The sequence below is a fragment of the Neodiprion pinetum genome, chromosome 5, assembly GCF_021155775.2.
Source record: "Neodiprion pinetum isolate iyNeoPine1 chromosome 5, iyNeoPine1.2, whole genome shotgun sequence".
In the NCBI taxonomy this organism is placed as follows: Eukaryota; Metazoa; Arthropoda; class Insecta; order Hymenoptera; family Diprionidae; genus Neodiprion; species Neodiprion pinetum.
This window is the reverse complement of record NC_060236.1, coordinates 33249847-33277564: the sequence shown is the minus strand read 5'-3', so window position 1 is coordinate 33277564 and position 27718 is coordinate 33249847. Positions and strand designations below refer to the sequence as shown.

Below are 27718 nucleotides of genomic sequence, written 5' to 3'. Positions count from 1 at the left end.
ACCATAACAAGTACCTGTATATTTTTGAATGGGAATCGAGCATAATTTCTTGGCGAGCTACCAATTGATGGATAATTTTTCTCCGCGATGGCTGCTTGACTCTTTCCGGTTTCTGAACAGTTTCTTCGCCACCGGAGTTTCCGGTGCTCGCATCAAGACATGGAGCTGGAATTGCTGAAAACTAACCGAGCTGAAGAAGGAGACGCGGAGCACATAAGTGGGATTTATTGCCTTCAAGTCTCGATAGTTTGAAGATAGTTTAAAACGATTTGGAACAGGACCGTATAGCACAATGCCGTGTGGTTTCTTGAGGTTGATTTAAACGCACGGTGGATAAACTCCGCACCGTATAATGTAGGTACATCCCCGAAGCAATTTCCGTCGACAAACCAAAGGAACAGAGGACCAAAGCGCCTGGCAACAATAAGGAGAAGCGCACACAGAACGTGCTTGCAAACGCCCAATGCCCCCATCGTGTTACCCATTAAACCATGGGTAGGTTGGCCGAAGAATAACTCACTTCCGGCCTATTCTCGCTATGAAACAATTTCGCCATATCCAATTATTAAAATGAACGCAGAGGACGGGTTCGTCAATGGTGGCCAAAAAGCACGCCGTGTTAAAGGTATAAAAGAAGCTGTTTCAAGCGGGGGTTGTAAAATGGAATGAAAAAATAAAGATACGAGCAAACCGAGAGACAGCTGTGAGAAAATGACTCGGGACGGGTATTTATCGTAAAAATTAGCAAGCTGGCGAGAGGGGCTGACGGAATTCCACGAGACGTTACGTCGAGGTGTCTGACATGTACCGTATAGGTATGTATACAGCTAGCTACCCTCTTTATGTTCTTGGAGGGACGAGAAAGACGATGGGCCGAGTAGGTATATTCTAGGGCGGGTGACTGAGCTAACGAAGATAGGGAGACGCTGCAGGTGGAACTGAGACGTTGACGATAGAGACAAGCCAAAGAGAGGTGGTTCGCAATAAGGGGCTTGCGCGGCTGAGGGATCAGGGAGTGACGTCTGATCTTCATTAAGCTTTTCCACCGAGTTTCAAACTTCACCGACGACGACGAAGAGGAGCAAGAAGACGAGGACTAGGATGAGTACAACGATAACTGCCTAACAAAATTTTACCTACAACCTCTTGTCTACCTGGAGGCTATCGCCGAGGACGATATTCTCGAGGATCGAACGGCGGAAGTATTCCGACTTCCTCGGATAACCCTCAATGTCGAATTCCGCATTAGTTGCTTTGTATCGTAATGGTAGAACTATGGTCAGAGTTGACGGTGTTTCTTTAAACCGTACTGAAAATATCAATCTCGAAGTTCTTGGAAGGTTAATTTCATCGCCTAGATGTTGGTATTTATATTGCAACACTCTCGGGTGTTACGGAAGTTAAATACGGGTTTGTTGAGTAATCAAGAAGTGAACAAGACAGACAAAGATTAAAAGATGGGAAAATGCGAAACAAGGCGGTTTATTACAATAAATGTTGGTTGACGTAGCGGCCTCATCCATTTCAGAACATATCAGAGCTCTTATCTATCTTTTATCTATGATGACCACTAGATCATTAGAAAGGGGGTAAAACGGGTGATTTCACCTTTTGCAACAATATAGTCAGATACAGATTCCATGAAGAGCAAACTTTTATCGCAAAGTAGTTCAATTTGGCGATAAATGAAGTCGCGAATGAATATATTCGTTCTACAATCAGCAGCAAAGATACGTATTACATATCTGTATACCATACCAACCTGCACGTTGAATGCGAAGGTGGAAAATGTATGAGGGTATTGGTGAGTGTGAAGTGGGTAAGAAAAGTCGAGATGAGATCTCGAGTAAAAAAACTATAGGTATACATGTAGACACGGATATGTGTAGTTACACGCATGCACACCTACCTGCTATACCTTGGCAAATAATATTTTTCACGGTGAGAAGTTGCGTGACGGGCGATCAGTCACGGTGTATCCGATCACCGAAGGGGGAGAAGACTCGTTGTCATGGTGAGGCTAAAGGAATGGAGAGGTGCGGATTAGATATCCTCAACCATATATATGTGTGCGTATGTGTGGATGCATATAGGTGCCCAGGGTCCCTGCTGCGTACATCTACTGTACATCAGAATCGCCGCAAGTTGGTACAGGAGTCCCATAGCCAGGCGATACATCATCGTTAGGCGACTTTAGACACTCACCTATTTCGGCATTGCGTCACGTTGCTTTCAGTCAGTAGAATAGAGACTATATTTTACCTTCGGTGACACTGTACCTACGGGCTGATCTTTAAGGTTAATTGTGAAGAGAGTGACAGAATAATGGGATTTAGTCGTTGCTCGGAAGTGAGGTCTCGGTACAAAATGTAAATACCACCTACGTATAACTTCTTAAGCGTATCGAAACTGTCGATTAGTAATTGATACTTGAATTCAATATGGCCGCCTTCGTTATCGCTTCACTTCCGATTTTATTTCGGTGATGCGATCATTTCCAGAGCTTACCAAATGGCAAATTTATCGTTTTCGAGGATTTTATGTCTGAGGTTACTCGAAAAATGAGGTACGCAATTGACATCATGCAAACTGTGTCTAAATCAGATGTATGTATGTTACGAAGACCAGGTATTTTTGAATTTGTAGGTTATATAATGCCACGGACTATGAAATCGCATTAATAGATGACAGCACGTGAGAATTCTTGGTTTGAAAAATGCAACAAGCCTAGCGCGTTGTACTGAACTTCCTCTTACACGGAATCAAATCCGAAGAAAAGAAGCAGCGAAGCAACAGAATAAAGTTGCATGGGCAATTCAAGCATTCAGGGTAGGACTGAAGAAAAGTTTTATAGCTAATTTAATTCTATCTGTAATCCATAACCATCAGTAACTTAGAAATTAGGTACGGATAGAAATTAGCGCCACTTTCCGAGTTAACCTAAATTCGCAACGCCTGTTTCTAAGAACACAACATGGTTGTCAGGGCGTGAGTAATTTATAAAGCAAAAAAGAAAAGTTTTTTTGAAATAACCGAAATTCTTTGGTTAGAAAAAACATTCGTTCCAGGTATTTTTTACATGATAATTGTCGTAAATGGCATTCGACTTGGCAATGCAAATTTTAACACCCAAAACTCTGCTTCTCCTTCATCAAGTGATGAGAATTTTTCCAACAAGGTGAATAATACTTTTTTTCCGAAGTATTCAGCCAAGTTGAATGAACATCAGTTGCTACAAGAAATCTTCTCTATTTCATTTTCTCTTTGCGAAATACGGATAAAGGTAAATAATGGAGAAAAAAATGTAATACAAGTAATCGTTCTGGTGATATTTTATATATTGACATAACATAACTACGCCGACGTGTACATTAATGAATGTCGGTTTCATTTTGTTAGCTTCCACGATTGGTTGCATATATTTGATCGTTGAGAATTGATACGTATATATCGTAAAGTATCAGCGCTTTCGTACACAAGAATTAATTTTAAGTAGTTGAAATGTATAATATTTTATATTCAAATTGTACAAGAATACTAATATTAATAAAAAAAAAATTGTGTGCATTGATATTCAATTATAATTCTTAGTTTTCATGTACAGAAATATAAATACTTATACGGTGCACAGCAGCAAGATAGGAATATTGTGTGTTTCAATTGGTTATACCAATTTCAAGTGCCATACGGCATAATAAATAAAATCATTGCAAATGCCACGATTTTCACTATTGGAAATACTTCCAATTTCCAGAATCATTCTGTTAAATCCCCAGAAAGTGCGTTCATTCTCTGTTACGAGAAAAAAACCTTGTCACCTACGAATACAGGTTATACGTATTTACACCTGTATTATTTATTGGAATGTCGATTATTGAGTAACAACTCTATATAGGATAAAAAAAAAACCACAAAAATATCATTAATGGGTGGTCATATAAACCTAATTACGTGGCGATATACACGTATTCATGGTTCATGTATGCATAAAAATTCATCGTAATTATTATCAACATTGTTGCTAATCTTCCCATTATTCGAAAGTTATTTTCGAAAGTTGTGATTTGCCAATGTTCCTTGCGACATTTACCCTATAACGTGTGTGTACCTAAATTTTTGAAAAAATATGCCCTTAGTACCTAGATCGCACATGCGAATGCTTATACGAGACCGAATGGAAAATGTTTAAAACATACGATAGAACGTGGTAATAAATAAAGACGAAAAAATACTATTCCACGTTTTGTATACGCTAACCTATCATTAACAATATTAACAACCCATTACGTGACACGCATTATTCTCTAACCACCTATAAGGTGGATTTCACTAACCCTTGGGACCCTCATCTCATGGGGTTCCAAGTTTTTCTGATAAAAGATTAGTAGGAAAATTGTTCTAAATTAGCTTTCTTTTTTCCTTAATTTGCTATATCATCACTTATTTCTATGTAATACGTCTTTTCATAACATTTTCTTGCGCCAACGATCTTTGGATTTAGTTCGTGGCGGAGGATTGCATCGTGTCAAGAGCGTGCCTCTGATCTTGTTGAATAGTCTTCAACCATTGCTTATGCTCGCACAGATAAGGATACAACGGCACAACAAGTACACTTATATCGTCGACTGACGCCATCGGCAATATTTTCATTTCTTTATCTTCGGGATTTTCAACTTTCCCTCGCCACACGCGGCCCACCAATCGTCCTCGCGCAGCCTGCACCAGCTCCTGAGCTCCCATAGTCAGACTGAGAAGAAAAAAACACGTTTTTTGTTTGCGGATGAAATAAAATTTGGACAAATAATGGAGCTAATTGTACCGGTATTCCAACGACGGAGTATCGGGAGCGACCGTCTTCCTCAAAATGTTAGCTGCCTCCTCGTCTGAAACGACGTCCCAGAGTCCGTCAGTGGCGATGATTACGCAATCTCTCTCGCTGAGATCATATTCCTCGAGTTTCAGGGATTGCACTTCAGGTTGGGATGACAAAAACGGTTTTATCGTCACTCCCGTGTTCGCAGCCTTTAATCCGTGGTCTCCAAAGCCCCTAGTCACGCCTATAGTACCCATTACTCTGCTCTGTGGAAAAGTATTGCACCGCGTTTAGTGTATACGCCTTGTTTCTTCCGTTTTAATGTTTTCAACCGTTCTTGAGGGATGCAAAATAAATTGATAGTTACCCTTTTTCCACGTCCAGAAATGAGGGGCAGTTTCAGGTCTGAGTGGGTCAGTGTCTTGAAGGCCCAGCCCGTCATGTAAGGTTCTCTGTAAATGACGTGAGAGCCCAGTTCCCGCTCTAGTGGACGCCTACGGAATTCGAGCGCGGTAAATTGGCCCCTCAGCAATTCTCCTCCCCTCAAAGAACCCAGGGCTCTTACACGATCCGACTCCGAATCAGGTGTATGATCCCGCGTCAACGCACGTTCTTGCTCACCAACCACCAATATTGCTCTGTAAAATGTTTTTAATAGGTTCTTTAATGTGGACATTGTCAGAAAAATATGGCGTTGGAAGAACGTAATTCTCTACCTGGAATCACCAGCACCAGCTGCGTACAAAATGCCGTTGAGAAAGAGTATCGTGATGGCTGTGCAACCGCCACCTCCTTTCTGTGATTGCAGTTCCACCATTTGATCCATTTGATTGTAGGCAAGCTCAATAGCACCTACAACCAGATCCCTGCCATTGACTAAACCACCTTGTTTCTCGCTGAGTAGATGCTCGCCAGGTATGGAAGCGAGCTTTTCCTGGAAATAAAATAAGTCACCAGTAGTACAGACTAATATTCCATCATGTTTCTGTGAGTCAAAGATTTTGTAACTTACATAAATTATCCTGTGGAGATGTAGCCTTGCCGTTAAGGCCACTTGGTATCCAGCATGACCATCAAACATTGAAAACATTATGTAGGGCAGCGTGATGTTCGAATCGACTAACTTTAAATCCCCACGGGTCGCAGTTGCTTGATCCTCATTCCAAGTACTCTTACCAGCATTAATGCACTCTGCATAGCCGGCGCACCAAGGCAACCGACTCAAATCTCTCGGGACAATTATAGGTCGCACTCGATGGTCAGCGCTTACCTAAAAAAAATTATCTTTCAAAATAGAGTTAAAATAACAAGGGAACGTGGGAACATGTGCGATATTATATGTTTCTAAGGTTTAAAACCTGTGTCTCTTCATTGGTAAGACCCAGGAAACTTGGTCTACTATAAGGTTTAGTCTCAACTTCAAAGACTAGATTAGAGTTGAGAAAATCTGTTCCAATTTCACTGTCCGATTCAGGCGGATACTCGAGTCCTAGTTCACTGGCCCCGACGGCAGTGAGAAGCGCAGATTTGAATCTATTGAACATTGTTATGTTGTTGTTCGCTTCGTCTTATCACGAGTTTTATTTTCTTGTCCTGAAATTGTTTATTTGCTTTATTTGTTACTACAGGTTATAGGTTAGGCGTCAAATAGAGGACGCATTTTTCCCTCTTTCAGTAAATGCAAACATCTTCTTGTTCGCGTTAATGTTTCGACCGTAATGGCTCGGATTCTTTAACTAACACTAGTAATTTGATTTATTAAATTTTACTACTACACATCTAGCTGCAGGTTATGACAGCCAATTGAAGTTTGACGTTTCGCTCGATGGTCAACAGCACCCATTTTAATATTACCACTTTACCCACGGACTTACATATAGGACTCCTTACACCACGCATACAGGTCTCTGGAAAGTAGGGAACTTTTTTGGAGTGGGGGGTGTATGGCTTGGTGAAGCAAGTCAAAAGCAAGGTTATTTAGTTCCTGTTATGACCACCTGAGTCGTTGCGTTCTAGGACGTGTTATGTACAGATATATAATCGAGGAAACTACACGAGAAAAAAACCACACCTATATTACAACGATCCTACCGGCCAGGCCAATAACTAAGAAAATGAGCTTCACCAAGTGAATCACCCTCCACCATATGAGTTTTCAGTGGGCTGATTCTTTAATTAATGTGAAAATACAGAATCAATCCCCAGACATGTGCGTAAAACAGTCACTTTACCAGCCGTCTGCCTCGTGTTCCAGGTAATAATTAGGCTTTCCGTTCGGTGCAGCCATCTACGACCCCTGAAAGTTACGAACATGAGTTATGAATTACGGCCATCTTGTTTACCATCTTGTACCGAACGAAGCCTTCGGAATAATCGGATTGGCTGTCTGCAGCCATGTTAACAACCATTTTTCAAAAAAGGTATTTCTCAGCTTTGTATTATCTATTTTCTGTCTTTGGACCCCTGCTTTCTGTTCTTGACTAATCATCATCCATCTTTTGAGCAATTCATCCTACTCTTTTACAGTTCGTGTATTGTTTGAGGATGATACAATTTCATTACATACATTCAGATAATCCTTGATTTCCCGCTCTTTTTATGCTGCCAAACTCGGTAATCGTTCAGTGGTACCCTAATGTACCGTATTTTTTTTTTTTTTTATTTTCTCTTGCCTTCGGTTATTTACTTTTTTAGATATCCGTCGAGGATTCTTGCATTCCACAGTGTCAAATTATTTTTTTCATACAATAATGTAATTTACACTGTTTATTCGATTTGGGTAAACAATGCAATTGCATAGAATCCAATCTTCGATTAAGAAATTGGCAGCACTGAAATGATGTGGCGTCTCGGTGTGAAACACGTGCTGGCAGATCGCTTACAACGCTAAATGCCGACCATTCGAAGAATTCGATACGCAGTCGAAGATTCCTCGGTAACTGAGTAAATAAAGCTTCAAATTTCGCGTCGATTCTCATTGTAACGGTACCTGCTGTCATTTAAACGTAACAGTCGTTCGAAACAAACGTTGTCTGCTCGTTTTGAGAGGTCGTGCAACTGTCACTTACCCAATCGCGGGAGATTTGAACAGGTTAAGTTTAAATAAGTTCTTTAAATGATGAATTTTAATAAATCTATCACAATTTCGACTTCTTCTCACACTATGCTTCGACAGTTGGTTGTCTTGATATTCGTGGTAGCAAGTATCGGGCTTTTTTTTTACCTAAATAAAGTGCAGCCGCATTATTACATCGATGAGATTTTCCACGTGCCTCAAACGTTGCGCTTCTGCAACAGAAATTTTTTCGAGGTAACTCTTTTTTATGTCAATATGAAATATAATTTGTGCCAGTCTTTCACAAATATTAGAAACATACGAATTTCAGTGGGATCAAAAAATCACCACACTTCCGGGGCTCTATCTGATGGCCGTCGTACTTTTCGCACCACTCAAACTTTGCAACACTATCGTTTTGCGGGGGATCAACTTGATCGGGACGTTCGCAAATTTCTTCGTTGTGTATCAAATACTAACGTCAAGTATTGAACGGCGGCAATATGGCGCTAAACAAAAATCACACGATCAGAGACAACAATGGACGATCCTCATAGCCAGCTTAAACATCGCTATTTTACCACCCCTGTACTTCCTTCTTTTTCTTTATTACACCGATGTCATTTCCACCAATTTGGTGCTCCTCATGTACCTGTTTTACATAAAACGGCGATTCAAAACATCCGCTTTTGCGGGTAAGTTAATCAATCACCTAAAATGAGTTTAAAAAAATGAAGCAACAATTTTTCTCGCATCATATTTACTGCTGGTTTTCATTTCCCAAGGTGTCTTGGCCGTACTCTTCAGACAGACAAATATCGTCTGGGTTGCGTGGATCTGTCTCGAACTCGGAATGGACATACTGGAGAAAAAAAATCCGAACCGAATCCACAAAAGCTTCAAAAACACTCCAGCATACGTCAAGGTGAGTTGATTGGCCCTTCGCAAAAAAAAAAAAAAAAAAAAAAAAAAACGATTCAGTAAGAAGACAACGCAAATAAACATCGGAGAAAAGTATTTGAATCAAATGTTTACAACTTTCTAGCTGAACGGCATTTTTCCTCTGTTTTCTAGCTTCTCTGGGATAATGCAAAGGAAGAAATTCTGGGTGGAAGATTTACCAATTTGGCGGCAGAAATATTCGGTGTACTGTTGCCGTACCTTCTAATCGGTTTATCCTTCGCGATTTTCATTCTCTGGAACAAAGGCATAGTCCTTGGGGACCGCAGCGCCCATGTAGCCACATTTCACGTGCCTCAAATCTTCTACTGTTCGGTATTCTTCGCCTTTTTCGCCTGGCCATACTTCATCAGTCACGTAATAGACTTCTTGAGATTCGCGAAGGCTCGTTGGGGCCTCACCACTCTTGCCTTGCTTCTAGTCGGGATAATTGTCCGCTACAACACCCTGGTGCATCCCTACCTCCTCGCCGACAACAGGCATTACACCTTTTACGTTTGGAACAAAACTATCGGACGATATTATTTGGCCAGATATCTCTTCGTCCCGATTTACGGGTTCTGTCTTTTCGCCACTTGGCGGGCTCTTCGTCATCTCCGATTTCTCTCCCAGATCGGCTACTTTATCGCAACGTTCATAGTGCTCGTTCCCCAGCTCCTGCTGGAGCCCAGATACTTCTTCATTCCCTACATCATATATCGTATCAATTCTATCGACAGTGTTAAACCGTGGCAATTGTTCGCCGAGTCATTGACGACCCTACTAGTCAATGCTTTTCAATTCTACGTATTTTCGACCAAAGTATTTTACTGGGACGACGACGAGTATCCGCAAAGAATCTCGTGGTAGTTGCGATCTTGTTCACCTGGAAAAGAAACTAGTCTTTTTTGTTGAAACGGGGGAAACAGCTCTCGAAAACGACTGATTCTAGGCATTTATGTACGTAAACTGTATTGTTTAATCATTTGTGAAATGGAATAAATGAACAGAAGAAAATCCAAGTTCGATAATTATATTTATTTGATTGCTATTACGTTACGTCTTCCAATTTTCATTTCCTCCTTCGTAGCAATTTTTTGCTTCTCATTTTGTTTTTGTTCGTTTATTTTTACATAGTATGTAACAATCTCACCATAATTTGGTAGGTTTTACCTATATATTAGGTTAAGATTTATCATGTAATGTACAAATATAATACACGCCTCGCTCCTATAATATTACTTTGGATTTCGCCTAACTCGATCGTCAATATGTTATATTCATTGTTTTTCCATTCGCTGCAGCTGGCGAATTATTTACTCTCAGGCCTTAATTATTTATTAATTCACTCATTTATTTATTTTCAACTAGGTATTCGTTACGATAATCAAAATGGTTTTCAATCTGAAGCATTGCGTACCTACAAATAATTATTGTGTCCGTAACTTGTATGCACCGGGGTTAGTTTATAACGTCCCTTAATCACCAATTTCATAATCGCGCTCCATTGAACATTCTTTTCAACTTTTACATTTATTTTATTTAAATTCATAAATTTCAGAGTTTTCGACGCTGACGTCGCGTAACTACCTAAATATAATGCTAAAAAATGTTCAACTCTTTTTTATTTTTTTTTTTTTTTATCTTGTCATTTACTTTCCTCTCTCGTATCGTTTTCCGTTTTCAATATTACCAATATTTTAATACCACGCATAATTCTATTCTTCGAATTTCATCTCTCAGACAATAAATACTATACGGATATGTCCAATGTAAACCGCAAATTACAGGCAATTAGATCGCACCTTTTTTTTATCGAATTATTGTTACCGTTTATAATTAGTTACGCGGCTGTTGCGCCCTTTGTCCTGTTCTCTCTATTCTCGTCAAGAAAAAACGAGATACCATTGCTCTTATATTTATCTATTTCCTCTTCCATCTATCTGTCTACCTATCTATCCGCTCACTTTTGACTTCGTCAACCTCGCATTCACCGACGAAACGATCTTTGATATGCGCAATGACTCGCGTCGAATGAGGTCTTGCTAAGCAGGATCGACGTTACGACGGAATGAAATCATAAATAGGTACGTAGAATTGAATGTTAACTGGCTAACCGTTAGATACGTTTTCAAAATACAAACCGCGGTATTAATTTACAAAATAAAAATAAAACACAATTCGTACCGCACCGAATAACGAATTTTGAATTAGTATCTCCTCTCGATTAAATTTTATCTCTAAAAATCGTACAACGAATCACGATTTGTTAAAGCTTCATAGAAATATCACGTATTGTAAAGATTATCGCCGTTCTTTGCTAAAATCAATTACACCGATTTTTTTCTCACCGTTGCTGATTGTTTCAACATATTGCTTTCGAATTTAAATTTACTAATAGATGTATAAAAATATAGTAATAGAATGTAATACCCATATGGCAAAGTCCAAGTGTTCCTGATACATCATTACCTCAGGCAATCACTTTTGAAATATTATTATAATCAATTTCATCAACATTTAAAACAAGTCAGTTTCAAGAAAAACAAATAATCGAGCCATCCGGTACTTGCCGAAAATCGACTAGCGTATTATCGTCAATCGAATATTCTAACACTGACAATGAGATTAAATCCCGCGATATATATGTACTCCGATCATTTTGACCCAACAACATGCAAATAGTAACGTATCCATTGTCAGTACTAATTTATGTTGGCGTGACTCGTTAAAGACAAATTGTAAAGTCGACCCTGATTTCAGTATGTCAGCATTATAACGTATAGTAATAATAATAGCACTGCTCGTTTTTAGGTATCTATAGTGTAGGTACGTTATATCTTGAGTAAGGAAGATACAGCTTAGGCACTAGGTTTACGACGCGTCTGTGTAAAAGTGATCAAAGACGGCGTCGTCTAGTTGAGACCGATATCGATTATCGCTATACCGCGCCTCACATTTTATCATACTATTTGTTGCTTTAATTTGATCAAATTCGTCGAAGCGTATTTCTCCTTGTCGAGGGCCGCACTCGGCTCGTTCTTCTTGGTTTGCGTGTGCCAGGCGAGAACTTGGCTGCAGTTATCAGCCAGAAGCTCTATTTCGCTCGGGTTGAACGGCGCCAGGCTTTTCAGGAATCCGTCCTCCTCGTACCCGGGCCTGAACGGCATGCTGGCCTTTGGTCGCTCAAGCAAAAACTTGACGCTAACTGCAAAACCTGCCATATCAACGGGGAATTTCCGTCCTGCCATCCAACCGTCGTAGAAACCGATGAACTTTCCGTTCTTCACTATCGGCGTACTTAGACCGAACTTTGTGCAAAGGCCAACTGGCCACATCGAGACTTTTCGAGTTGTGCGGATCTGAAATTATGCAATCGAATCATAATGAGAGTGAAGTTCGTAACGTTAATGTAACGATTAAATTTGAAGAAAAATTATTATTCCGTAACTGTAGGATCGTCTCGAATTGAGTAATCTATTTTTAAAAACTGGAGTGCATTCAGATTTTGGAAATTAAACTTTTTTAAAGACGTTCCAAATTTTCGAGACAATGATCTTAGTTTCAATATTTCGTTACGTTAACGTTACTAACTTCAGTCTGGTGAATCATACTTATTTTATCAGAAATCCATTACGAAATTGTAATCAAAGCAGCTTGTAATTATCTGTAAATTGCACGGAAATAAACGGTTCGAGAAAATAAGGGTTACTCGTCGTCACCTGACGTGGTATGTTTTTTGTCATGAATGATTCACGGTTTGGAAGACCTTCGGTATTTCTCCATAGCAACAACTGATATCGAACGGTACGATCAACAATGCAACTGCATGCGAGTCCTGCATTAGAATCGATTGGATCCGATTCGTAATTTCATTGGTAACCGCTGCTCGAAAGTTTTCGATAGTTCGCGTAATATTAACGGATAAATGGGACGAGTTCGATGAAGTTTTTTTTATACTCTACAGAAAGACCATCTTATCTTTTCGACATTATATGATACGAACCTCGTCGAACAGCTTAATGTCATAGGTATTGTCGTCGTCGGCAAAATAAAAAACTCCACTCGTCGCATTTGCTCTAATCCATTGAAGACCGCGATTCCTGTTCGAAACTCCCCGAGGTTTTGCACCGTTCTTCTTTTTGTACTGCTCGGGCATCGGGGCTGGACAGGCAAAATAGTGGGGGTTAATGTCCGAAGTCACAACCGATGACTTCGATTTGATCACACTCATTTGTTACAGGTTCAACAAACACCTTGATTATCGGAATAGTATATTTTTGACGAATGAGTAAAGTCTGAACACTCCTGAAGTTGGGCATGGACACTTGGCGCCCGGATTTCATGACTTGGACTCGCCTAACGAGTGACTTCAAGGGATTCGAAGTAACTTTATAATCAACTTCACATGACTTTTCGTGACTTCAAGTGATTCCAAGTAACTTTAACTAACTCCACGTGACTTCGTGTGATTCCAATTTACTTTAAGTAATTCCACGTGACTTCAAGTGATTCCAAGTAAATTTAAGTAACTCCATGTGACGTTTCGTGACTTCAAGTGATTCCGAGTGACTTTGAATAACTCCACGTGACTTTTCGTGACCTTAATTAACATCATGATTTCACGACTTCAAGTGAATTTGTGCGATTTCACAGGACTCTTTTTACGCTGTATACCTAAGTTCAGGAGTGGTTGCCCCCTTGTCCAAATGTCGTAGCGATAAGTTAATTCGGATCTGAACCTGATATCGTGACCTGGGGTAAAGTCATGAAAAAAGCAAATGCCAGAACCATAACTCACAATCAGAAGAGAAACTCACCAACGAGATGTTCATACTTGAGTCCAGTCCTTCGGAGGAGGTCAGTGACTTGTTGAGTGGGGGTATGAGCGTCTTCGATGACGAGCCAGTGGACGTTCTTCACGAGCATCAGAGTGTGGGCCATTCTCGTAAGTTCCGGGACTTGTTCCGGACGACGATACGTCGGGGTGATAACGTAGAGGGGGTTTTCATCGGCGAATTTATCTGCGGCTGCCACGACGCTGTTGATGGTGGTTTGTGCAGGGGTTTGGGACAGCAGCCTGTCCTTTCCGCGATTACCGATCGTCAATTTGTTCAGCTGATTCAGAATTTCCTCGGTCAATTGGACTCCGATTTCGGGCCCGAGGCCGTTCGATTTTCTGACCGCGTCCACCGCGTGTCGAATCTGCAATCCGGATCATATTGAAGTTGGTAACGTTATTGTAATGATTCATGCTGAGGACACACTGTTAATTTCGTCATTTTGGAATTGTCTGAAATTCAGTGGACCGTAATAATGTAAAATACACTCATATTTCGAAATCTTAATTCCTTAAAGTTCATTGTAAAATTAAGAAAATCGTGATTTTATGCCCAATGTTTCGTTACGATAACTTTTGTAACTTCAACCTCGTCAATTCGAAAATGATGATGCCGCGAATGACGAAATAATGTATAAACGAATGTGCAAAGATTCAATCGAAATCGAATAGTGAATCTGCATTAAAAAATTTTTGTAATCTTTTGAGAATGATTTCATCGGATTCATAGAATCTGTCTTACATCGTTGAACTCATCTCGCCTGAATTATCAGAGAGTCTTGCGGACAATCTTACGTAACAAACATTAATCTCAAAATTCTCTGACATAATTTTTACAAAATGAAGTCCATTATAATTTTTTACGTAGGAACAAACGGTTGTAGAAACAGGCGATTGGTCCCTCTACAAATGTCCCTGGAAAATTTTGGTTTCTTTTTCTTACCAGGGCATCCATCGTGCTAAAATTCACGTACCATTTCTTCGGTGAGCTTCTGGTGCGCGATGCTGCAACCGTAGGTGTCGCTGTTTACCGGTATACCATCAGGACCATCCGGGGGTTGCCCGGCATTCAAATCAAATTTCGATGCGGGGATTTGATCAACTCGAATCCCGAAGGACAGGTGATACTGGTAAAACACGAGGCAGATACCGACGAGGGCAATCATGCCCATCTTAAGAGCCGGTTTCATCGTGCGTGAACCTGAAAGAATTACGATGTTCAAGGAGGTTTCGAGGACGTGGAACGATCAGGTTGCATTCCAATGAGAACCACTACTTTCTACGATGACGTATTCCAAGGACGTCGGAATCAAGCTTGGAAACTGTAGTGTAATTCTGAAATAGACATAGAACATAATTGCTGGCACATAACCATTTCCGGAAACGTAGGCAGTTCGGATACAGTAGCAGTGTGGCAGATGAAAGATAATAAGGGTGAGTCAGTGGAAGATATAACTCAAGACCAAAGTTCAGTGAAAGAATGAAATGATATTTAAGCTGGTGGAATAATACAGAAAAATTCATAAGTATGTTTCGGAGGCATTGCTGTAAAATAAAATTGTCTAAATTCGATCAAAAGACGCGTTGGAAAAAAAATTTGAATCATGTTTTTGTCAGTGTAAGAATAGTTGTTTCAGATTTCAGCGTATCGACAGTGTAGCACTAAACTTATACAACGATGAGCAGCATTACCAAAATACACATGCGTGTGTCAGTCCTGCAGCATTACATCTGACGTTTTTAAGTTGCGCGTAAACGTCTCACGTGCGCAGCTAAACTTTTCGCCAAGAATTTGAACGAGTTCACTTGTCTCAATTATACCAGTTGAAATTCGTTTATCATAATTTCTTGTGATTTCCCTGTAAGGTCACCGCTTCAGTCCGTCGATAACCTCGTGCAACATGATTGCCTGGCGTACAATTAGACAAAATCACCAAAACAGAATTGAAACTGATAACTCATACCGCCCAGCTCACAATCAATAAAAATACCATCCGTCGTGATAGTATACGATACATCGCATGAGCGAGAAGACAAAATAAAATAAAAAACACTCGTTCCCAGATCGGTGGAACATAACTTCGAACCTCCGACACGACTCTTCGCCGCAATGCACCGGATCAAAGCTAATTTAATAACTTTACACGGTACATCTGTTCGTGTGAAACATGAGAAAAGGAAGCGGTAAAGTAGACACCCTTGACCTGAAAAATGATTTAACCACCCTTTCCGCTATCGTTTTATCTTTATTTATTTTATTGTTTATTTTTTCTTTTTTTTAAATGTCCCGATACAATTCTCCCGGTATAACGGTGCAGTTGCTTGTTATTTCGATCAACGCTTGTATAATCTGTCAACGAATCATTTAAAACAAAACCTCAAATTCCAACGTTCTATTTCACAATTTTATTAACAGTAGAAAGAAAAGAGTGCAAGATCGCCTCTCTCGCGCTACGACGCTGCCTCTAAAAATATTTCGCGATGCAGTTTTGCCAGCAGCATGGCTCTGCTACCGAAAACCTCGAAAGAGCGACGCCGCGACGAGACGCTACCCGACCAGCTGTGGCGGTACTGACTACTTACTGACCGCACGCCTAGAACCTCAGGAGGCAGTCGTTTTACCGGCTTGAGGCAATCGGACGGCTGAAACGGGGCTCTGAAATGCGGCGAGTGCCGCCTTTCGTTTCGAACTGCGACGGTGTCGTCGTGGCGGCGGGAAACGGTGCAAGTACACAAATCATGATTCAGGCCGAGAAACGCGTCGACGAAACGCAACGCCGGCGGAGGAACATCGGCCACGAGATTCTCTGGAACACGCGAAACTGCTGCAGGCTCTGGCTGCGCCGTTTCGATCGATCCCCCCACCCTCCGTCCTGGCAGACACCATGTGTTCCATCCTCAGCATTTTCGCCGCTCTCCCCTCCACGTCCTCAACCCCTCGACCCCCACCCCCACCCCCTTCCCCCCCCACTGGGTATTGATCTCGACGGTGAGGAGAAACTCCGCTAATGCTATACACCGTGTTCTACGTGTTCGGATTATGGATTAATGCGTGTTCGAATGAAGCAATTAACCGGCCTAGTTGGCGAGGAATCGATTATAATTTATATTCATTATGTTCGGAGGTATGAGTCATTTGTGTTTAAATCGTTCGATTCCTGTAACCTGTGGAGATGTCTGAAAAAATATCAAAAACGGAAGATGTTGGGTTACGAAGGGTGAAATCACCCGTTTTTGTGACATAGTAATTATCATAGACAAGAGATGTCGTAAGAGCTTTCACATCTCACAAAATGATGTAAAGTTGATGCGCCGACCAACATTTATTGTAAAAACAGTCTTGTTTCTGACTTACGTCAAGGAACGCGTATCGCTAATGAAAATATTTTTCACTGCTTAATTTAATTATTTATACCTGTTGGATCATTTCTTTATGCTCAACCAACCCATATTTTATTTCCTAACGCCAAGTTCGTTACAATATATTATAAAAAGTACCGATTTTCGGCCAAGCAACTTCCTTAATTGAAGAGGAAAATTAAAAAAGCCTCTAATTATATATTTTGTAGCGAGAGAAAAATTCGATCTTTTCGGACCGAGCGTAAGTTTGCGATATTAGTCGTAGGTGAGCCGAAAACGAATATTGCAAATACGCGTGACGAAAGCAACGTTTCCTCATTGTTGCACACGATTATTTATGTAAAAAAAGTGCGTTAACATCATGAGATTGTTTTGTGCTTCTCTGCTTTATACCCATAGAAAAATGAGATGTTTTTGGTTTTGCGCATAGACCCAATTATCCGTTTTCTCCTAAACCCGTCGCTGAGGATCCCGTGGCGTCAACTTGTACAGTTCGCGATAAAATTTTTCCGAACAACACGAAAAATTATTCAATTATTATCGTAGGTACCTATCAAGGTTATCAAAAGTTTCCTTCGAAACGATTGATTTGAATGTGAAGAGTAAAAAATAATAATTAAAAAAAAGAAAAAAAGAAAAAAAACGACCAATTGTCAACACTTTTGGATATTGACCTTGCTACCACAGGGTTTATTCCTTTCTCCTTTATTTTTTCCCACTTTCATGTATCACAATAGTTTGAAGAACTTTAGTGACCCGAAGGTAATTTACACACATTCATAATAGATAACATTTATAATTGAAACAGGTCCGATTTTTTAACCACTCACTATCGGACTGTTAAAATGCAAAATTGGCGTTTTAGCAACTTTCAGTTGAATCAAGTTAAACATACACGTTGAAATTCTGTCAGTTCCCTGATTCCGTTTTGCATCCAATTTACTTTTTAATCAGACTGTATCCGCGTACCTACACAGTTGCAGGATGAATTGTGCAGGTAGCCGAGGGAAACAAATTTCCCAAGTATTTCTAAGAGAAGCTACTGCGACAATATCCTTGAATTAATCCGCGGTAGGTGTCACCTCATCTCTTTCTTGCATCCACCAAGACGTTTATACTCATCGTCAGCCGTATCGTGATTATCGTGCTCAAGTTTATATCCATATGATACCCGTATGATGCGTCTCTCCAACCCTACATCTTTCAACGCGTAATTAAATACGTCGAAATGCGAATACCCGTAATCTTATTTCAGTTTTTCTCTTCGTTTATACCGATCCAGCTATGTACAATGAAATTGCAGAGCTATAACTTAAAGTTTCTTTTTCTTTTCTACTTTCACATTACAGTGAGACTAAAAATTGAGAAATTGATTCTAGTCACTATTCGCCTTAAGAGATATATTCGATCTGTTTCTAACTGATTGTGAGAAAGAATAATTTTCGTCGTAATTAAAGGGATGAAAAAGAGAGAGAAAAAAAAAACACGCTCGAAATCTTTCGCCGCTAATTGCTTCTTTACCTTATAACACTGTATACTTTTATCTCGTACTGTACTCACGACGGAGAAAAGCATACCTGGGTAAGGTCAACACGTTTCCTAATGTATATGCAGGAGTTGAAAATTCTCCACTGCGTTTTAATTTACAGCTCGCTGCAATTATACACTAATAATAATTGCTACGCTGAGCTAACGAAATTAATTGCAGCCCCTCAAATCTCTGTACCTAGCGTACGAAGCATTGTCTGTTGCCTGTTGTTTCTTGTTCTTTTTTGTTTTTTTTTTTTTCAAATTTAATTTCCATGCTCCCAATTTGCCACGCGGTGTAATTATGCAATCATCTCCTCTCTACGTCCACCGAGAGTTTTTCTAACAACGAAACGATCCCTGCTCCTGATTCCGGCAACCGTAGTTACAGCTCATGTTCATATCGAGCACCGTTTCCCGCCACGATAAGGCCCCTCCAACTCCTATCTATACTCTGTCCGGCGAGAGATCGACACAGCATTGCGCATGTTCGGGCGAGGTGGGGGTCGGGTGGGGATAGCGGGACTCGCCACTCATTGTCAGTATCGTCTTTCTAGTTTCGCACATTTGTGTCCTACGCCAAAAGTCCACGCTCTGTAACATGACTAATAGGTGAAGTAATGTCAACATCGTGGTCTCATTATATTCTACTTGCAATTTTACAATTCCAACTCACTCGCTACTTTGTACCGACTGACGTTCGACGGTTTCAAATCAACCGTTAGATTTGAAATTAACCGTTAAGCGCTGGGAACAAGCTAATTCCTCAGGTGATGGGGTGATCTCATCAGCCGGCGCCATTTTATTATTCATTCAGTCCCTACGATCCTTACGAAGTGCCGTAATGTTTCGGGTGACTGTTTAAGGCAGGGGGTCTTTGACTGATCGACTCGAATTGACAGGGTAAGCAGGTTGAGTCGGAGTGCCAGCAAAAATTGGGCCCATTTTCGGCGCAGAGTTAGTATAGTACCGATTTCCTCAACCCGTGGCGTTCCTCTTCTTCGATCCTTCGATATATGTGAACCGGACAGCTGTCAACACCTCATCATCACTTAATAATCATAATACATTCGATATTCTCGGTAGGGTCCCTCTTGGGACTGTAGGGGAAGATAATCCCGGTCAGTGCGTTATCCCCTCCACGCGCAACTTTCGTCGTGAGAGCGTCGAGTTCGGAATTCGACAAGCGTCGTGACAAGTCTTGAGTGGGTAGAGTGGGGATGATGTTTGCGGACGGATTTGGGGAAGCGGCTTTACCGATAAGGAGACCTTACACACTTACCGATTTCAACGAAACTTAGGTCGCGCTTAGACCATGACTCGAACTTGAATTTCCCAAAGCAGAGACTCCAAATAGACAGCCGTTTCCGAGAAAATAAAGCTTATGTCTCGCTGCGACAATTTTTTTTTTTGTTTTTTCGTTTGTGTTCTTTCAATTCTTGATTCCATTCTCATTCCTACATCAGTTACATTATAGATTTATGAAAATTTTACGACTAACTAAACATTGAATTAGCATTTTCTTCCGACAAATACGCTTTTTATCATTTTTTTCGATCTATCGTTTGAAATACGTGCTTTTCATCCGGCACATAGATATTCTATTTAATCTTTCCGTCTGTCCGTAAGTTCGCTTGTAACTCGAGAACTACTGAACCGATTTTGATTATTTTTTTTCCTGCGTATAGCTACAACGTCTGGGCAGATCTTATGCTATACTTCGTTAAAATCAGCTCAATAAAAGTAAGAAAGAAATTATATGCAAAAATTGCAGAAATTCATTTTCCTGTCGGTATTGTTTCATTGCATTAATTTTAGGTAATCAATTGCGAGAAAACGCTTCAAGAGCTTCCTATCCAAGCGCGGCCCTGATAAAACTTCGGCTGGTTTCGCCTCGCTTGAATTTGCTGAAGAAATCGATGCAACTCGCTCCCTTCTCCTCTCTCCTTTTCCCCCCGCAAGGTTAATACTGCAGCGTTATATATACATTGACATGACATGCGGAAAACAATTTCGACACGAGAAAATTTCGGAAATCAGAGTCTAATTTTTCCAATAAATTTTTCCTGTCTCGGGATTCGTCACGCAGCTGGGTCTTTTATATAAATAATCTTGCATCAACTATTTTTTTTAGCTCGTTGTATGTGTCGTAAAAAATTTTCTAATCAATTATAAGCAAATCATTTATTTCGTGAAAAGGGTCAAAAAGGAAAATTCTCAAGGATCAAGACCTTCTGTGTGAAAATATCGAATTACCAACTGGCTGATCCTACTATTCCTTGCGCATAAATACTATAAAGTTTGCAAACTTTTAACGAATTTCCCTGATTCTCAGAACTTATACTGGGAAATAATTTTTCGTTTATTTCAAAGATATCCATCTAGCACGTTTTGTAGAAAATTTCATACGAGTCAAGTCTCAGTATTTTTGTGTTTTTTGGAACCCAAGAATTATGTCGTAAAATCGATTGTCAAGAGTCTTTTTCGACTGATTGATACATCAAAAACTAAAAAAAAAAGAGAAAGAAATATATATCGTTAGACAAGAGTTGTGTAGAATTGATTTCGCTTTTTTTGATTACACTTATGCGTACACAGAGAGCATAAAAGAGCAAATTTTGCTGAAAAATGCAAGGAAAGAGGGACACATCAGGTATTTTATTAAGATATCCTTCGTAAAATGCAGAATTTACACAAAAAACAGTGAAAACCACTGTTTTAGAGTAAAATCTGTAACTTTTATAATAAAAAATATGGTTGAAATGAGATTTTTTTTATTAAAAACCTTCATGTGTCCCTCTTTTCCTGCGGTTTTGAATAAAATTCCTTTTTTTCGTTTCTTCGTGTAGAAAGGATGGCAGGATATTTTTGTTTCGTGTGAAAAATAATTGAAATTATTAATTTCGTTGCGCCGTAACAACGTGTATAAAACATAATGCCAAGATTTACTCACGGTAACATAATTTTGGCTGTCAAAGCAAAAATTCATTCTCATCTGACAAGGCAAATTTTTCGCACCGTTTCGTTTTCACTTATTAATTTTACGTCTCGTTTAGGATCGATTACGTTGCATCCCGAGGGTTCAGAATCGTCCGTTTCTAATCTCACGTTACGAGTTGAGTAAAAAAAAAAAGTTACACCGAATTCATGGTGTAACGTTTCAATCTATGTCATGACGTAAGCATGACGTAGTTAGGAACTAAATTGGCATTGAAGAGTAGCCGTGAGAATTTTTTTATTCCTGAACGGGTACGAAATCATTCAAGTACAGACATTTGAGGAACATTCACGTACTCAGAGTTGGATTTAGCATTTTCATAAAGTCGATTTACTTCCCCCAGATTTTCTCGGCATGGCACTCTGATGACAATTCAATTGTATTATGTAATGTCGCGAAATTTAAACGCTAAAATTGAGGCTCGCTGTTCAGAATCGTGAAAAGAGATGTTGATGTAGAATGAGCTTTCATTCGCAATAACGCGTGCTTTTTTTAATGACCGCCTAGCATGTGATGGATAATTTACACTACTATGAAAAAATTCGTCGGACGTTGGTGAATTAAACAATTTACCATTTGAACGACGTTCATTGTCCTCGAGTTGATGTTAAATTAGTTACAAATACATGGATACAGATTACTAATAATTATTTGACAACGTTTCTGACTTTGATGTTATTATAGCGCCATTTTGGAAGGAAGGAAGTGATCGGAAATCGATCTAAATCTATTTTCAAAATAACATATTGTAACAGATATTTGTTGTATCATTCTTAAATTTTAACTCACAAACTCTAGTACTGTAAACATGCTAGTTACTGACACATATTTTTTAAGAAATCACAAGTATGATCGTAAGTTTAACTTGACTAAACAAAACGACAAATCTTGTTAAAATCAGATATAGTCTAGGATAAGCGAATGACTAGTTAATTAAGCATTTGTTATATCTTTTTTAGTTTGAAGATGGTCGGTATGTTCACATGGTAAATTATATCATTGACCGACATTCGACCAATGTTTTTCTTCATATTTACCACCTGGTCACAAATTTTCAACTAAACAAGTTAGACCGCTAAACTTGTCTTCATTTCTTTCCTCCTACTCTCTTCCCTTCATCCTCGCGCTCCTTATGCTGCAGCAATTTTCCATTTTCAATTTAAAGCTACTCGAGTTGACGGCCTACTTATACCCAACGCATATTTCGCACCTCTCGAGAATAATGAAAAACGAATACACGAGTTCGCAGCGTATAATATTCATACATTTAATTTGAAAAATCGTAGAAAAAAAATTTGAATATAAAAAAAAAAAGAAAACATAATATTCGCAATAATTCGTATTGAAACATTGAATATGCGAGTTCGCAGATTTGATCATTTATTTTCCAACCTAATTTAGTTCAGCACAAAAATTCGAGAGAGCCGAATTTGATGAGTAAAAAAAAAAAAAAGAAAAAAAAAAAGTTGTAACAAGAAAATTTTTCACCCTCAAAGAAACACAAAACTCACGTGAATTTGCGTTGAATTCTTTTAACTGTAATAAGTTTCGCCGTCTCGAAGGTTCTCCGATCACCTGTCGAAGGTTATATCCAAGAGTTCATATATTGATTAGCGTTCGATTTCCTTAGCACTGAACAAGTGGTGACGGTTGTATAAGCCAATTTCTTAGACGACTTAGGTCCTCCGTCTATTCACCTCAAGAATATTACCGTAATTCTTTTTTTTTTTTTTTATACTTCAAGGTTTCCCGACAATTTTTATAAGTGCACAGGTGAACCTCGAAACGTTATAAAATCCAATTCAATATTTGTGAATTTCTCTTGTAACGAAACCTTTTTCCCCGATTACCTACAGATAGAACGAAACTGATTAATGGAGGGAAAGAAAAAAATTCTTCACGAATAATTATTTTCCGCGTGACTTGTAAAATTATTCCTCATACGATGTGTGCAGGCGATGCGTTTAGCTGACCCGTCAGAAGACCTCTCACCCCACTACCGAAATGTCTTCCTGTTTTTGCGACAACGCTTCGCGCTCAATCAGAGTCAGATAATGGCATAGAATGCGATAACTTTTATAAACCATACGTTATAAATTCATGCGTATAAAAAATTTGAATCATTGGTAACCGCTGATTCAACGGAGACAAGAACGCGAATTGATTATTACATCGTTATCCCTTGACCAAGGATTTTATAGGTATTGCGTTGCAATGTAATATCCTTCGCACGATCGATGATGGTAGAAAAAATTGTTGTAATTTTTTACCACGAGTTGCTGCGAATTATTTAATATTTTTTATTGGTATAATACGTTGTGCGATTTAACAACTTTAATAAATTTTTATGAATAAAAATGAAACAGGTAAATCGTGACGCTAACAGTCCAAGACAAACAGAGGCGTATAAAACCGGTTTTCAACATCGCGCGTAATTCTTCCTATATACCGTGTGAAATGAGCTATTTGTAAGCTGAATTTCACGTACCTATAAAAAGATAGAAATACGTGTATATATGGACCGGTTTAAATTGCACCGAGAAAGAGAGAGAGAGAGAGAGAAAAAAAAAAAATAAAAAATAAAAATAAAGTCGACGTTATACTAATTATTTTAATCTGTGATACAAAGTGAAGGCCGACTTTTGTTTTTCTAATGTTGAAGAATTTAGAGAATGTAAGATTCCGCGTTGTTATGTTTTCAGACGTGTAATCGTGTTTTTGAAATAGGCGATTTTCCGGTGCATCGATAAAAAAAAAAACAAAAAACGTCACGCTTTACAGTTGCGAATAATTTTGCGGCAAAATATCTCTCACTTATTTACATTCTCTGTTCAAACAGCGAGGATTTATTTTCTTATTATTAATAAAAAATGAAAATTAAATTATAATAATCGCATTAGAATTTAATTTTGCCAATTTGAAACGAATTTTTCATCTCAATTTTTACCAGTCGTCAAAATGAATACGGCGCTTTTACAACACGCGCCTGAATTATTATGGCTAAATTATTCGTTTCACTGATATCTTTCCGCAACGGGATTATGGTGGTATCGCGTGTCAGGGGTGGCTTTAAAACCGTTCGTAGAACTCTGAAACGTGGTAAAATTATAATAAATCGAACCTTATCCAGCGCCTCGCGATAACGAATCTCGAGCTATAGATTAATTTTTCATTATTCAAATCAGTCTCGTTATTACGAGTTGTTGCAATGCATTTTTTCCCCGCGATCCGTAGAATATATTATCCTTTTTTCTTCTATCACAAAGAAATCAAGCGCTTATAACTCCGTAACTACTAAGCCGATTTTGTTTATTTCTTTTTTCTGTGGATAGCCGCAGCGAGTGACTAGAATTTAGGCCGTATTTCGTTACAATCGCATCATTAATTGCGGAGATGTAACGATATTTGTAAGCCAAGTCGAAAGGGGATCACAAACTTATGCAAACGCTCGCCAAAGTCAGGGAATTATGATGGCTCATAGGGAAAATAGCACATTATGTGACAAGGGAATAAAGTTGACTTTTAACGCTGCGTTACATGTAAGACTTTATTTCCGACTCAACTCTGGCCATGATGTTTATTTGAAAATTGAGACTTTTGAATTATCATTTTAGAAAAAAATATACCACTGTCGTCCCACTTTTGAGGTAAACAAAGTTAACTTTACGATTCAGTCGGGAATAAACGTACTTTTTTTTTTACGAATCATTTTCAAACTTCAGCTGCGCTTCGTAATTTCAATTAAACTGACTTTCGGAAATGGTATTGTTCAATTTCTAATTATGTGTCTAAAACGAAGCAATATTATGTGTTTTTTAGACCCAAATTTATATACCCAAGGCGTACAATTTCCGGAGCTTTTGATCATAAAAATCCAAGTTTCTTTGTAAAAAGTCAGCGAATTCTGAATTTTTTTACAGGAAAAGTCAGGGAATTTTATCCGAGCAAAATTGTCGCCGCCCTGTAAACTCTTACAGATAGAGGAATAGAAGGTAACGTTCAAAAATTTTCTAGATCTCGACGAGCTTTACAAAAAAGTCCGCTAGAGCCTATGTCTATCTCTAATAATTTCGTCACAAGATAAGTTTGAAAATATTAGCGCTATTATTGTATACGTTAGACTGGGCCAAAAAAAAAGAAGAATTTTTTTTTTAATGGTACTTTAAAAACATTGTTCATGAGGACAAATAAAAATTATCCTGAAAGTTTGAGCCCTTGATATTAATATTAAGGGGTGTATCGTTACAGCTATTGATTTTTTAACAGTTACCGCATTTTTTTACCCAAAATCCATCAATTATCAATCTGAAAAATTTTATAAATATATATTTTTGAAGGAAATTAAATTTCCTACAAAAAAGCTCTCCTACTAAATTGACGTAGATCGAGTCGTTGCCTTGTAATCGTGCCTTAAACATTGATTTGTTTTTTCAAATTTTTGTTTGAATTTTTGATTTTTGTAATTACCAGAAAAATCAATATTTTCACAGATCAAACCATTATTTTTGTGGGAAATTTGATGCTCTACAAAAAAGGTCCCTTAACATTTTTCATGAAATTCACTCCTTTAAAAGTTATTCGACATTGAAATTGTATTCAAAAGTAATTAACCGTTGATTTTGCGTTTGACATAATTCTTTTCACTTGCTTGACAAATTTAAGACTTAAATATTGAAAATATTTTGTTTTTTCTCGTCAGATGGCTAAATTTTTTTCAAAAAATCGACATTTATTACGATATTATCCAGCTAAAACCTTTCTTTATCTACATATTTTTATTTTTACCGTATTTTACCAACTTGAATAGTAAAAAAAAAATCGGTTTCTCAAGTTAGTTTTTTGTGTAGTTATTATATACTATAATTTATAGTTTTTTTTCGCCCAGTCCAGTATACCTACAAGCCAAACACAGTGTTCCAGTTTACATGACAATAACCAAGGAAATATCAACCACTAATTGTAACCAAGTGAAAAATGTTGCTTTTTTCAATTCAATTAGAGGAAGAAACTGACGTGAAATAATTCAAAAGTGTTCATCATCTGTGAGACGCGAAACGAGAACAATCAATTTTTCATTTACCCAATTAAAAAACGGCGTCACCGTTCACTTTTGAGTTGTTGGAAAGAAAAAAAAATAAAAAATTGTACGATGTAAACCGCGTATATAAATATAAGTTTATCACGCGCACCTAATTACTTACCGTAAAGTGAGGCATGATTGTAGACAATTTCCAAGTGACCAAATACTCTTCAAAACGTACAGCTGTTGTCACATTTCTTCGATCTTCCATTTCTCCGGTTGTATATTTTCAGTCTTACCGCGTCTTAATTAATCGTTAACCTTATTGTTATTACTCTTATTATTATCATCATTATTATCAATGGTATTGAGCCTTTCTTTCATCAGTCAATTCTCCGTCTATTTTGCCCGGTAAACGCGGCACGATTTTTTTACAACTGACCTCTGACAAACAACAACGTCCGTGTAAGGTGTCAATTGGCGTGAACAGAAAACGGTAACAACGGTCGCCTGTAATGAGCCACGTGTCGATACGCAGTGGTCATTATAAGCCCGGCGGAGAAAATTGAATATACGGCTATTTTGTCTCTGGGGGGGGACGACAAAAAAACGTCCCGTACTGGCATCCCCTTTCGACAAGCACGGAAACCTCGACCGCCATTAGGAGAAGCGCGGAAATATTCCGTCATTCAGAGCGCATGTGCACAACAACAACACCAGCCGGCTCTTTTCCTTGTCGGATATAACAATAAGAAGGTGTGATTTTTATTGCGGAGTACGATGCGCGGGAGAAAAGCATATAATTAGAAGGTGGCAAAAAAAACAAAAAAAAAAAAAAAAAACGGTCGACGAATTGGAACGAAACAAAAAGATGAGAAAACAAGTTTTTTAAATGAATAAAGTTGAAATCTCTTACGAAGATATCACGGTAAGTAAGTGAGTATTAGTTTTATTGCTTCGTTTAAAGAAATTTTACAATACACCGTAGATTGATGACGAGTTTAACGTAATTGATATATTGTTGGGTATAAATTACGGGCGGTGATCAAAACTTGGAAGGGTTTAATATTTCGAATGGCTGATGTATCGAAATTTCGAAATATGCGAAAATAAAATGACGAAAGACGAATTGTACGAGACATCGGTTTTTGAAAATGTCTGAATGA

At 38.7% G+C, this 27718-nt stretch overlaps 3 protein-coding genes across 9 annotated transcripts; 1 reads left to right on the top strand and 2 right to left on the bottom strand.

Moving 5' to 3' along the window:
• Positions 1–3317: 3317 nt before the first annotated feature.
• LOC124218818 (protein phosphatase 1H) lies at positions 3318–6686 on the bottom strand. Of its 3 annotated transcripts, XM_069136608.1 has the most exons (7): positions 6589–6686; positions 6172–6406; positions 5826–6083; positions 5530–5747; positions 5181–5451; positions 4820–5079; positions 3318–4747 (listed from the first exon to the last, which is right to left on the bottom strand). In XM_069136608.1, the coding sequence occupies exons 2-7, from the start codon at positions 6355–6357 to the stop codon at positions 4498–4500; spliced, it is 1443 nt and encodes a 480-aa protein (XP_068992709.1). In that variant the 5' UTR covers positions 6358–6406; positions 6589–6686; the 3' UTR covers positions 3318–4497. The 3 variants fall into 3 exon arrangements, with proteins under 3 accessions (XP_068992709.1, XP_046481619.1, XP_046481617.1); XM_046625663.1 differs by lacking the exon at positions 6172–6406 and having other exon boundaries at positions 6591–6681; XM_046625661.1 differs by having other exon boundaries at positions 6172–6670.
• Positions 6687–6915: 229 nt separating this feature from the next.
• On the top strand, positions 6916–10688 carry Alg10 (alpha-1,2-glucosyltransferase Alg10). 3 transcript variants are annotated; one of them, XM_046625665.2, is made up of 4 exons: positions 6916–7233; positions 8200–8563; positions 8654–8793; positions 8943–10688. In XM_046625665.2, exons 1-4 carry the CDS (start codon positions 7132–7134, stop codon positions 9675–9677), a joined length of 1341 nt encoding a protein of 446 aa, XP_046481621.1. In that variant the 5' UTR covers positions 6916–7131; the 3' UTR covers positions 9678–10688. The 3 variants fall into 3 exon arrangements, with proteins under 3 accessions (XP_046481621.1, XP_046481622.1, XP_046481620.1); XM_046625666.2 differs by having other exon boundaries at positions 7138–7233; positions 8183–8563; XM_046625664.2 differs by lacking the exon at positions 6916–7233 and adding an exon at positions 7624–8123.
• GlcAT-P (Glucuronyltransferase P) lies at positions 10383–27210 on the bottom strand. Of its 3 annotated transcripts, XM_046625668.2 has the most exons (6): positions 16231–16250; positions 15340–15556; positions 14622–14848; positions 13628–14012; positions 12814–12971; positions 10383–12169 (listed from the first exon to the last, which is right to left on the bottom strand). In XM_046625668.2, the coding sequence occupies exons 3-6, from the start codon at positions 14835–14837 to the stop codon at positions 11771–11773; spliced, it is 1158 nt and encodes a 385-aa protein (XP_046481624.1). In that variant the 5' UTR covers positions 14838–14848; positions 15340–15556; positions 16231–16250; the 3' UTR covers positions 10383–11770. The 3 variants fall into 3 exon arrangements, with proteins under 3 accessions (XP_046481624.1, XP_046481623.1, XP_068992710.1); XM_046625667.2 differs by lacking the exons at positions 15340–15556; positions 16231–16250 and adding an exon at positions 26734–27210; XM_069136609.1 differs by lacking the exon at positions 16231–16250 and having other exon boundaries at positions 15340–16217.
• Positions 27211–27718: the final 508 nt, after the last annotated feature.